The 13,248-nt window shown below is 33.9% G+C and overlaps 2 protein-coding genes across 2 annotated transcripts; one reads left to right on the top strand and one right to left on the bottom strand.

Annotated features, from left to right (window-relative positions):
• LOC107609673 (bet1-like SNARE 1-1) lies at positions 302 to 1,431 on the top strand. Its single transcript, XM_016311688.2, has 5 exons — positions 302 to 451; positions 623 to 679; positions 764 to 823; positions 1,054 to 1,124; positions 1,219 to 1,431. Exons 1-5 carry the CDS (start codon positions 413 to 415, stop codon positions 1,223 to 1,225), a joined length of 234 nt encoding a protein of 77 aa, XP_016167174.1. The 5' UTR covers positions 302 to 412; the 3' UTR covers positions 1,226 to 1,431.
• On the bottom strand, positions 8,534 to 12,976 carry LOC107609674. The gene is made up of 8 exons (XM_021107777.1): positions 12,947 to 12,976; positions 12,447 to 12,511; positions 12,208 to 12,313; positions 12,017 to 12,088; positions 10,366 to 10,401; positions 10,060 to 10,266; positions 8,837 to 9,127; positions 8,534 to 8,664 (listed from the first exon to the last, which is right to left on the bottom strand). The coding sequence occupies exons 1-8, from the start codon at positions 12,974 to 12,976 to the stop codon at positions 8,578 to 8,580; spliced, it is 894 nt and encodes a 297-aa protein (XP_020963436.1). The 3' UTR covers positions 8,534 to 8,577.

Here is a 13,248-nt window from a genome sequence, read left to right as displayed (position 1 = left end):
CTTTGATTAGTTCTTTTGGGATTTTGATAACTTGTGAAGGGTTATTTTAACTTACAAGTTTGTTATTTTGAAATACGCAAGCATTCACAGGTGACGGTAGAAATACTAAAATAAATTTTTTGTTCCTCATAGATAATTTGCTTATCTTGAACATTTTATGAAATCATGGAGATGTCTGATGGAAAGACTGTAAAACTATTTCAATGTGTGGTTTATGCAAAGGAAATAACCTTGCTTTTGTTTATTATCTAACTTTTGCCTCTTACTATTTTGTTATAAACCTTATCCCTGTTTCAGAGACGCCCGGAATAGCAGAGTTGCTCTGTTTGACGGCATTGAGGAGGGAGGCATCCGAGCATCATCACTTTACTCCTCCTATAATGAAATTGATGAACAAGATAACGAGCGAGCAATGGGTGGATTGCAAGATAGAGTCAGTTTGTTGAAAAGAGTAAGTTTAATTTTTCTTGTAAAATAATCTAGACCTAAGTTTGTTCTTCCTGTATATTATACTTGAAGAACGCTGTGAATTATGATCATTTCCTCATTTATTTCTTTTCAGCTGTTGGTAACCTTCTCATTATTTTGATGTGTTAACGTGTTGTTGATGTGATTGTAACAAATCTCAAGTGATATACACGAGGAGGTGGATAATCATAACCGAATGCTGGACCGCATGGTTTGCATATAACTATAAAAAATATTTACCATTTGCACTGCTACTTTTTTGTTCTTCTTTGATAAAATGTTGGTATTTGTTTAGGGGAATGACATGGATTCTTCAAGAGGAGTTCTTTCAGGAACTATGGACAAATTCAAAATGGTATGTGGATTGTGGAATTGTAAAACCATATGGCTTTTGCAGTAGAGTTTTCATCTGGTTCTGATTTTTCTTTGTATTTGTTTTCTTCTCTACTTTTTTTCCCCACTCTTTTAATTATGTTGTACCTTCTTTCAGGTCTTTGAGAAAAAATCCAGCCGAAGAACGTTTTCACTTATAGCATCCTTTGTTGTGCTTTTCCTTATAACATACTTTTTTATGTTGTAATTCAGGCCCGTGAATTCCTTTCCAAATGGGGTGATCTCAGCCAGACCCAAATTTTTGCTAAGATTGAAATGTTGAGGTGATTTTGATGTCTTCATAGTGTTAACTTTTCTCTTTTAAGATATACTCTTATTGACTATGCTGATTCAATCTTATGTCTGTGTTGAAATTAGGGCCTGACCCATTTTGATGAGATTCTACGAGAAGCTGATGGTATTATCCAATCTCGTGGTAATTTGGACATTGATCTTCCACCAGAGAAGGTTAGTTTTGCCTTTGAAATTCATTTTGTTGTTTGAATGACTCATGTTGTGGGTGTAAATAGCTATGTTTGTGGTCATGTGGATAATGCATTTGATATTTGAATAAATTAAAATAAATGGATGCTTCCATATGTTTAAAAAAGGTTTAAAATAGTGTATCTAATGTTACAAATTTTCTTTAAACTGAACCACATTTATGATTGTTGCCTCTGCCATGCTTCTTATTGTAAATGTATAATTATATTTGCTTTGTGAATGGAAAGTCAATATTAATTAATTTTGATTTGCTTTTGTAGGTGTTCTTATTTCGAAAAGCTGCCCTATACAAGTGTAATATGGTTGGAAAACCTGCTGTACTTACACGTGTTGTGGATAGTATGACTGACAACTTAAGACCCACTCGTGTTGAAGCCACTGATGTTGCCAATGCTGTTTTGGATGGTAAGTTACCAGCTGTATGATGCCACATGTAATGATTAAGCCTTTTTTTTTTAATTTACTAATCCCATTTTTTGTGCGCTTGAAGCTGTAACTGTATTCTTCTGAATGATTTTTGGTTTCTATCTTCAGTTATAACTACTTATTGGGTTCATGTTTGTTGAATTTTTAAACAAACATACCATACGTGATGCAATACTTCTGGGTGTTGAGACCTTGCGTGGGTTGTACCCTATTGAGACTATTTCCACTTTTGGCAGAATTTGTTCAGAGGTAATTTCATTTCATATCTCAGTGGAATAATCAATAATACACTATGGTATGACTGACCTGAGTTCATGCAAGTAGATTTCCATGATATTAACAAGCAAAATGAGAACAATTAGAAGATTAGTTTAGTCGTTTAGATTCATCTTCAACCTTAGCACATTATAATATTAACAGAAGTCAGAACATAGATTCATTTTTATTATTTTCTCTTACTGTCTTATGGTGATTTATCTTGTATAGTATTAGATCTGCACTACTTTTGCCAATTGCTTGATTAAAATCCTCTGAATCATATGAAATGTTCTCCCATTTTAATTGTCACTGAAAGTGTTACTGTTGGCTGATGTTTCTGCCTTTTATTTCATGTCCTTATAGGCTGAAAAGGTTTTCAATCAAGACCTTTATTGGCAGTGTTACAGAAAGATAAGTTCAATCCCAGATTCTATGTTGTTGCTGCTACTGATAATATGAGTCTTCAAAAGGCTCAATTGCTGGAGAATTCCTTGGCAGATCAGGTGAATTTTTTGACTCCAGAACCTCCGTTTATTTTATTTTATTTTTTGTGAACTTTGTTTCAGTTTTGCCATGTGTGTGCTCTGAGTTTTGGTTAATTTTTTCTTTCTTTGATGGGCGATGGTTTTAGAATTGTTCAATGTATATTGAGTGTTTAGTCAAATTGAATTGCTGATATATGCAGAGTGTGTGCTATCCTGCAATACCAGATGGCCATGAGATTAGGAAAACCAAGTTAAAGACCATGATTGAAGTATCTCGAGGCAGTGAATAAGGTTTTGTTAGACTTCTAGTGGAGTGAACGGGACTTGCCATTTTTTGACACATTTGGAAAAGGCGCATTATTGAAAGTGGAAGAAGCTTTTGTTAATTCAAGTTTGACTTGTGCATATCAGAATGTGGATTCAGTGCTCCAGATTCTTTCCATGTTGTACGAATTCACAAGTTAAGGCATCTGTTCCTGAAACTTCAGATGCCGGTGGGTAAAATCATATCATAACCATAGTGGATTGTGTTGTTCTGGTTGTGTGACAAGAAGTTCTGATTTATGATGGATGTTTATTTGAGTTTTGGTCCAGAAAATGAGGACACAAGTGAGGTCAGTAACTGGCCTATGTTCTGTGAATTTTCTCTAGAGTAACTGATGAAGAATGCTTGAAGATATTAAAGAATTGCTGGAAGGCTATACACCGAATGATGGATATTGAAGTATTAGATAGCATTGTAATTTTTGCTCAAGTTGAAAAGCTTGTTGAGAAATTAGAGTTTTGAACCCGAGATTTATTTTGTATTTGAGTATTAATGTATAAAACAATTATAGCAATAATTATATATGTCAGTAATTACTATTTGATTTGTCTTGTAATAAAAATTACATAATGGTTTGGTAATAAAAAAGGACTGAAAATTTATATTGTGTAGTGATAAAGGAAAAGTAAAAAAAAAAAGGATTTTTTTTAATTTGATAAGGCTATCGCCACGCTTTAAAAGCGTGGCCGTATTTCTCTCTCTATCGCCACGCTTTAAAAGCGTGGCCGTATCTCTCTCTATTGCCACGTTTTAAAAGCGTGGTCGTATCTCTCTTTGTCGCCACGCTTTAAAGCGTGGCCATATCTCTCCCTGTCGCCACGCTTTAAAAGCGTGGCCATATCTCCCACCTACAGCCACGCTTTTAAAAGTGGCAATTTGTAAAAAAGCGTGGCAAAAAAAAGTGTGGCGATAGACTGAAAAAAGCATGGCGATAGAGCATCCGCCACCCTTTCATAGGTCACCCTTTCAAAAGCGTGGCGGTAGCTCAAAAAGCGTGGCAAAAAGCTATCGCCACACTTTTTCATCTTTTTGCCACGCTTTAAAAGCGTGGCAATAGACGTGTTTTCTTGTAGTGAGAGAAGGGAAATGGAAACAAGGGAAGCAGGGAAGGGAGAGTGAGATCTGAGAAAACGGAGGCTGGGAGCAGAGGAAGAGGAGAGGAAGGAGGGTCGCCGCGCTGTGCTGCTCCCTGCGCCGGTTGCCATCGCCACCTCCGAATCATCGCGCCGCCACGCTGCCGCCACCATCGGGCTGCTGTGCTGTCATCGATACGGTTCATAGAGGAAGCGCTACGATGAGGAAGGCAACAGGAGCCCGTCACGCTCACTGTAAGTCTGTCGTTCGTGTCTTGTCGCCACGCTGGAGTCGTCGCCGCCAATGCTGAGCACCGCCGCTGCCGTCTTTGATGGAAGCCGCCACCATAGCTGGGAAGAACAGAGTAAGGGAGAGGAGGTTTCATTAATGTTGTGGCAGAGAAGGAGGACGAGACGTGTGAGAGAGAGTGACGAACAGAGGAGAGACCATTCCTCTGCCGCTGCCAGTCGCTGCCATCATTAATGGTGAGTCAGTAAGCCCTAGCCATGAGAACCACCATCTCTGAACCCTTATTGCTCTGTAAAATACCCTGTATTTGTCTCTGATGTTCTTGGCTATATTGTTTGTTGGGGTTTGTCTCAATTGAAGTCATTGGTGGAGGTGTTGCCGCTACTGAAAGCCAACGATGGGGCTATTGCTGGTTCTGATTCTATTATCCTGGTACTAGTCTGAACTTTCCCTTGGGCTTAATCCATTTGAACGTTCTGTTTTGTCATTGCTATAGTTGTCATATTCTTGTATTAATACAATTTGAGTTTTTGCTTTGTCTTGGATTCCTAGGGCTGTTTCTGTCCTTGATCATATTAGATTCAAAATTCTTGTCCTGCTACAACCGTCATCATAACCGCGAAATTAACGTTGTTGTTCCAATGGATGCGGTGTCCTCGATTTCATTGGAATTATCACTGTTGCTGTGAATTTAAAATAAATGGATTTATCACGGTTAATTCCTACGGATTCGACTTTTCGAGGTAGGGTTTTTCTCAAATTTATTTTTACATTACAGGGTTGTTATAAATCGATATTAACGCGTAAAATATATTTTTGTGATTTCGTGAGTCTTATGAATTGAATTGAGTTGTTTTGATTAAATGAGATTATTACTTTGATTGATAAACTAATCGATTGAGAAAGTTGGATATTTGGATTAGTTGATTGATATTGTTAAAGTGGTTTTCCCTTGAATTTTTAGAGAAGATTTATTATTGTCTTTTAGGTTAATTTTGGAAACGATTTGATTTTAGAGAAGATTTAATGTTGAAATTTGATTTGATGTTAAACCCGATTTGATATCAGAGTTTGATTTTAAAATAAATTTGGAAAAGTCTTGATATTTGAAAACAGGTTATTTATTGAGAATGATTTGCTATTTTGGAAATGATTCAAAAAGTGTTGAGGGATGGTTTGGTTTGAAACTGTTTGAGAAGACCGAGAATTCTTAACTATTGATTGATGCTGTTGCTTGAAGTCGGTTTAAATTGTGATTTATGGGATTGGTTGATTGAATTCTGGATTTTGTAAGTTCCTTGGGTTGAGTGCTGTTGTTGTGATAATGGTTATTGGAAGTGATTTGACTGATTAACAGGTGTTTGGTTTGGTTTGGTTGGGACCCGAAAAGGGTGGCAGAATCCGAGTTTTAGAGGAGATGCTGCCGAAATTTTATAAAATTGGAAGTTTTGTTTGAAGTAATTGTTTAAAAAGATTTAGTTCTTAAATGTTATTTGTTTAAGATTGATTTATTTAGAAAAGGAAGAATTATGTTTTGGATTGAGATTGTTAATTAATGGAAAGAAGGATGATGAGGATTGATTTGAAATATGATTTTTGAATGAATTTGGAAATGGGATATGGATTGAAGAATGATGATGATATTGAGAATGGCTTAGATATTGATGAATGATGAATGAATTATTTATATGGCTTATGAATTTGAAATATCTGAGATACGAGGTTCCCTGGATTAAGTGCCGTGGCTTGCCACCACGTGTACCAGGTTGAAAACTCGATACTCTGTTGACCCTACGACGTAAATGTGACCGGGTACTATATAAATTCCCGAGAATGTTACCCCCATTGAGAAATATTGATTATTTGAGAAAAAGCTATGCATAGACTCTTGGGGATGCACGTCGGGGGACAGTCTAAGGACAATTCAGACTTGTCGGGTTAGCTGGATAACCGACAGATGAGCCTCATCAGCCATAGGACAGGCATGCATCATATGCATTTGCATGCTTTGCTTGGGTTTGAACTTGTTTTGGTTTGCCTAATTGCTAAACTGTTCTTAACTGCTACTTGAACTATTTTCTGTAACTGCTACCTACTTGTGCTTTCCTTGTCTGTCTTGCCTGTGTTTGTCCTGGCTTGCTACATTTGAGAATAAACTTTGGTGCTGAATTAATGACTGTGTTGTTTGATTGCGTGGTTGGTTTCTGATTGAGATTTTCTTATAGGAAAGGAAAGGTTTCGGTCTTCTAAAAGATTAGACATTGTTTCTTTGAAAAAGATTTTGGAATGATTTCTTATTGGTTTTAAAAGATTCATAAGGCAATGATAATCACTGAACTTGAAAACAGTTTTCTTATTAAATATCTTCTTATGACAACTTTGAAACTCTGTGGTGAGGTTGTGTGGTTAGGTTCTCACCCCCTACAGCTTTACCTTTTCAGGAACTGGATGAAGAAGCATTAAGAAGAGTTATACTGCATCTAGTTTATATGTTGTTGTATTAATTAGATTATTTTCTTCCCTCGCCTTTCTTATTACTAGTTTGTAAGAGGGATAGGAATTGTATGTTTTATATGTATAATATATTGAATTATTATGTAAGGAGTCTTGTATATGAATCTATGCCTATTTGTATTTTTCCTAAGACAGTATTTATTTCTGGTTTTCATAGAAATCAGCGATACAGTGTCGAGTCATAGGCTCCTATTTTAATATTTAGTATGTAAAGTAGTCGTAATACTTCTTGCTATCAGAGTAGCGCAGCCGGAAGCGTGACTTCTGATAGTGAGGGTGTTACATAGAAAACAACACCGAACCCTATATTTACTATTTATTCGAATTCATATAAAATATCTTTCAATAAATGTGTAAAGTAAAGTTTGCACCCAGCCAGAAGCCTCTGCTCCTATTTGTGTTGTTAATGATGAACTGAATCACATAATTACATTAGTTTAGATTCTCTAAATGTATGTATACTATAATTAGTTATAAAAAATAATTTGAAATGAATACACAAATTATCATTTAAAAGAAGGAGGATTTAGGATTTATAGTATCAAAATGAATGGTCATGAATGACATTGTGCATCTGGATTTATCCACAATTTGTAAAGCTCAAATTCGTTTTCATCTGTATGATACCTATAGCTCCACATTTTTTCCCTATTATTATTGGGTAAAATCCAAATTGGTTGTTATTAAAATTTTGAGTGACTACTTTATTCTTTAATCTTGGTTATTAGTGGTTAGTTTTTAAATTTTAAATTGAGACAATTAGTCTTTAAATTTGTGAAAAAGGACATTTTCATCGCACTCTAAACTTCCAAAACTTATAAAATAATAAAAAAAAAATATTTGTCTCATGATCTTAGTTGGTTAATCTTTGCGTGGTATAACTAGCTAGTCCAACCCTTATTTACTCTCCTCGACTTCTCAAACATGGATGAGATATAATTCGGACCACCAAAAGTTTAGAATAGAAATACCTATAAAAGATTTTATGATGCTCAAGTTAATATGTGTGTTTTACTTTAATATTTTTTTAATAAAACCGCACTTCTCTATTCTTTTGTAATTCTTTTATAGATAGATGAATAAGAATTCGTTACCCTTCATATATATATATATCAATTAGCAATGGATTATTAACTATTATAGTAAGAATAAACTACTAAAAATATATTTAAATTATTTTATTACTGATAATGTCACAACAACAAAACAACATTTTGATGACGATTTTTTTAATGTTTGGTGGTAGTTTTAACTATCACTAAATGGTTTTGCGACGGCTAAAAAAAAGTCACAAATTTGAGCATCGCCAGCTGGCATAGTGACGGTTTTGGACCACCGTTGGTAAGGAGTGTCGCTAAATTCTTTGTGACGGTTTTTAAAGTATAAAACCGTCACTAATTTGTAACACTTATAAAGGTGTTTTTTATACTGTATTTCGCGACGTTTTGAAACCGTCGTTAAATTACTAAATCCTGTGACAGTTTTTAGGTGTATTTAGTGACTATTTAAACCGTCACTAAGTTAATAGTTCTTATGACAATTTTAGGCATATTTAATGACTATTTAAACCGTCACAATATTTTTAGTGACAGTTTTTTATTTAAAACCGTTACTAAGTTATTTATTCATGTGACAGTTTTTTCCTGTATTTAGTGACTGTTTTAAACTGTCATAATCTCTCCAACATCAAAATTTCCATTATCAAAAGTTGAATTCTCCATAAATGACATTGTTTTTCAACAAATCCAAATTCAATCCCACAAGTTTTACAAAAATAGCAACAATGTATTTCAAAAGTTGAATTTTACAAGTTTTATTACATAGTCATAATCCATATGTAAATTTAAAAAATTACAATTTAATCCAAACTTGTAAACCTAACAATTCAATCATAAAACTCCTTTAAACGTTGGATGGCCTATGTTGTTGAGGTTCATGACTGGCAGAAGAATATGGTCTTGTATGTGTTGGTGATTCAAAATCTGCAACCTACAATTGAAAAAAAAATTAGAGAATATTTTAGAAGGATACTTAACAAATCAACAAGTGTTATATAAGAGGCTATGATTACAAACTACAATCATTTTAGAAGAAGTTGTTGATGACAAAAATTAAGTATGCAAGTCTATAAAATTAAGTATAACATATATCCTTATCTTACCTCAGTAGGAAAACCGGGTGGCAATTGACCCTCTTGACGATTCACAAGAAAATTTACTTGCTCCTGTAGCAATTGTACTTGTAACTTCAAGTTTTGATATTCAGTTCTTGATGATCCACTAGTTGTAGTAGATTGCATAGACTCTCTTGAGCGGGATGAGGAACCAATCACTTGAGATGGACGAACACCAAATCCCATACCTCTAACATAGCTTGAATTCTCTTTGCCAAATACTTTAACATATGCTTCATTTTTAGAAGCACCCTCACCAATTTCCTTTTGTAAGTCTTCCTGGAGTGATTCATAGACAAATAATAATGTTACATATGCAATATTAGTCCAACAGAATTTATCAATCATTTTGAAAAGAAGAACAGCAAGGCATTGAAAACTTGTAAATGAGGCATTGATGATAAAACTTAACAAAATTTATCTGAAAGATTGCTAGAAATGAAAGCAGAAGTGTTCTAGAATACCCTAACATTTTGCTAGAGCTATGTCAAAACTCAAAAGTTAGCATTAGTTGTTTTCTATTTGTGTAGTATTTTGTTACAGTGAAGAGGTTGTTTGATTGGCCTCTTGGTTAGATAGACAAATATTTAAATTCATTTGAACCTAATTGTCAAACAATAGCACCATGAACTTACACGTACTGGTTAATTATTAATTGATCCAAAAATATGTGTTTATATAGCCTCTAATTTCCATGATGAATGACAGTTAGTTGTAACTATATACTGTCAAGTTGTCATAAAATAATTAAAATATATACTAATTCAATCATATAAATTCAACTATAAGATGGAAAGGGCACTATGTTCATATCATTGTGGGAACAAATATAGATTAGAATCTTATCTTACATTTTTTTGTTGTGCTTCCACATTGGCAAATGTTTCATCTTTTTTCTTGTGAGTGATAGAAAACATTTCTTCTCTACTAAACTACCGCCCAGTTTCAACTTCCTAACATTATTATAATAATATTGGTCAAATTAAAATATAACTAACACATAAATTAATAAAACAAAAATACTAAGAAAGTAAACAAATGTACAAGTTCATGGCGTTTCCTAGCAAGTGATTTTGAGCCAAGAGTGTGAGGAATTTTTAGTTGTTGCTGACTTGTAGCATTCTTTTCACACAATTCCTGCACATTAACAAGTATAAAAGTTAATTGATCTCAAACACAAATAAAAACTAACAAATAACAAATGTGTTTACCTGAGTTTTTGGACTCAATCTATATTCCAAAAATACAGCCCAATGGTCTTTGGGAACTCCAATTGGATTCAAATTAACATTTTCATCCCAACTAAGTTCTGATTTATAATGCTCATTGAATAGCTTGCATCTATTATTCTTCCACTTATTTCCAAGATTTGACAAGATGTACCTTTTGTGTTCATCATCATTAACAACAAATATTTTCTTCAAAAAAAACATAAATATGTAGTTAGTATACAAAACTTATGGTAAACACAACAAATAATATTTTTAAAAACAAAAATATAATAAAAAATAGCATACCTTAATAGTATTCTCAAAAATAGCATCTTTGTATTGCTGATAAACCCATATTTTATGATGTATTTTGTGCTTAGTTTGAGTGATTTATTCAACTCTTTACCCACTTATTCATGTTAATTGCATGGTTTTACTTTTTCTTCCTTATTATGTGATGTATGTGAAAAACATGTTTTCTATGCTTTTAAATTAATTATTTTAATTACCTTTATTTCCATTTGATGCCGTGATTAGTGTGTTGAGTAGTTTCAGATCTTCTAAGGCAGGAATGACTCAAAGGATGGAAAGGAAACATACAAAAATGGAAGGAAAGCACAAAATGGAGTCCTTGAAGAAACTGCTATCCACGCGATCGCATGGACGACGTGATCGCGTGCCAATTGCGAATCAGCAGCGACGCGGCCGCATGACTGACGCGACCGCGTGGCAAGGAAAAGCTCCGAATGACGCGACCGCGTGACCCACGCGGACGCGTGACAGAGGCCACGCACCAGAAATTGCAGAAGACGCTCATAGCGAATTCTGAAGCCCTTTTTGGCCCAAATCCAAGTCCAGAAGACATAGACCATAGGTTATGAAGTGAGGGAATGCATCCATTCAGGGAGAGCTCGCCAAATTCCACTTCTCATGTTTTAGATCTAGTTTTGAGAGAGGTTCTCTCCTCTCTCTCTTAGGATTAGGATTTAGGACTTCTCTTAGTTTTAGGAGTAACTCTCGATCTAGGTTTAATGTTCCTTCACTTTAGTTGATTATTTATTTTTGCAATTTGATTTATGAATTCTTCTATGTTCCAGATTATTTGAATTAATGTTATTTGAGGTATTCCAGTTTAATATTGCTTTCTCTCATTTATGCTATTATTGCTTTAACTCTGAAGACATCTTTATTCCAGTAGATATACTTTTCTCCTTTTGCTTTTGGTTAAGAAATCAGTAACTCAGAAGTTATCCAATTCAACAGCATAATTGATAATTGTTATCTTGCCAATTGAATTGAACTTCAATAATCCCAATCTTTTCTTAGGAAATAAATAGGATTCGAAGATCAAACCAATTTGTCCCTTGACCTTCCCTTGCTTTAGCAAAGGTTAACTAAGAGGAATTAAGATTCAGCTTTCATTACTATTGATAAGGATAATTAATTTGGACTTCCAATTTCTCATACCGTGCCAAAAGTTTGCTTTACAGTTATTTATTCATTTTAATTGCCATTTAATTTACTCACCATTAAATTACTTGTTCCTCATTCTTGAAACCCCAATTTGCAATCTCCATAGCCAATAATAAGAACATACTTCTTTGCAGTTCCTTGAGAAGACGACCCGAGGTTAAATACTCGGTTATCAATTTTAAGGGATTTGTTACTTGTGACAACCAAAACGTTTGCACGAAAGGGATTTCTGTCGGTTTAGAGACTATATCTACAACGCGACTGTTTTTATGACATTCTTTACTGGCAAAAATCCCCGATCGTCAATTGCATTGGAACTTTTTGCCAATTTTTGTACATTATAGGAAAATTATTAAAATTACTTGCAATGAGCCCCCAAAACACCTCCCAAGAGTCCACCGGATTCTCCAATTGGCTGACCACTTTCATTCTATTCTATAAGAACTCGTTTCCTACTATGATGAAAGAAAAATGCATCTTTTACCTTAAGATGCATACTCTTTTCAACCCCTTGTTCAGCTAAAAAGAAAATAAAAGATCTATTATTTAAGACAACCTGTAATTGACAACAGATTATTTAAACTAGTAAATTAATAAGAAAAATAACATACCTACAACAGTAACAGACTATGTGGTGTTCCACTTCTTTCTAGAAATAGCAACTACTTCATTTACCTCTTCATTATTAAGAAAATCAGCATCTGATAGGCTATGACTATGAACTTCATTTTGTATGGATGAACTTTGAGCTATATACTCTTGTTGACTCGTGCCAAGATAACTTCAAAGTAAAAGAATTAGAAACCTAATTAAAGGAATTAGAAACTTCACAATATTTTTATCATAGTATGCTAAAAGAGGAGATAGTTACCATTTTCATCATTTGAGAGATTAATATTTACTTTAGCATATACAATATTCGGTTCAATATGTTCATCTTCTTCCTTTTTGAATTGTACAAGCCTTCTCCTTTTAATACCTGCAATAATATAAAAAAAATAAAGAAAAACAATATTAGGGAATGACACTTTAAGAAAAAAAAATATGTGTTTATTGGCCGATCAAATATTATCCTTAATATGCACCAAGTTAGTTCAGATTTCATTTGTTAATCTTTTGTACTTATTATTTTGTACTGTGTTTAATCAATATTCTTTTCAGAATAATTTTTTGGGATAAGAAATATTTTTAAAACCTTTTTACATATATAATTATTCTGGAAAATAAATTGAATTAAATTATAAAAACATAAAAGTTCTATTTTTTTCAAGTAAAATTTAATCTCTATGTAAGCATGGCCATAATGAAACCCTATCGCCATGCTTTCAAAACGTCCCTGTTTCTCTCTATGGCCACGCTTTTGAAGCGTGGCAGAAAAAACGTGGCCGTTTCTTTAATTAATTGCCACCCTTACAAAAGCGTGGCCATTGACCCTTTTCGCCATGCTTTTGAAGCATGGTGAAAAAAAACGTGGCAAAATCTCTATTCAATCGCCACCCTCACAAAAGCGTGGCCATTGACCACTAAGCATGGCAGAAAAAAAAGCATGGCCATAGGCCTTTTTTCTTGTAGTGGAACAAAAGTAAAATATTAAAGCGGAGACTATAATAAAACCTAATGATAAGAGAATTTTTAATGTCAAACTTGTACGGCAATAGTAATAGAAATAAGAGAATGCAAAGAAAAAAATCAAACAAATTTGGTTGAAATATTTCA

Source organism: Arachis ipaensis, chromosome B07 (assembly GCF_000816755.2).
Source record: "Arachis ipaensis cultivar K30076 chromosome B07, Araip1.1, whole genome shotgun sequence".
NCBI lineage: Eukaryota > Viridiplantae > Streptophyta > Magnoliopsida > Fabales > Fabaceae > Arachis > Arachis ipaensis.
This window is presented reverse-complemented; position numbering and strand designations above follow the sequence as displayed.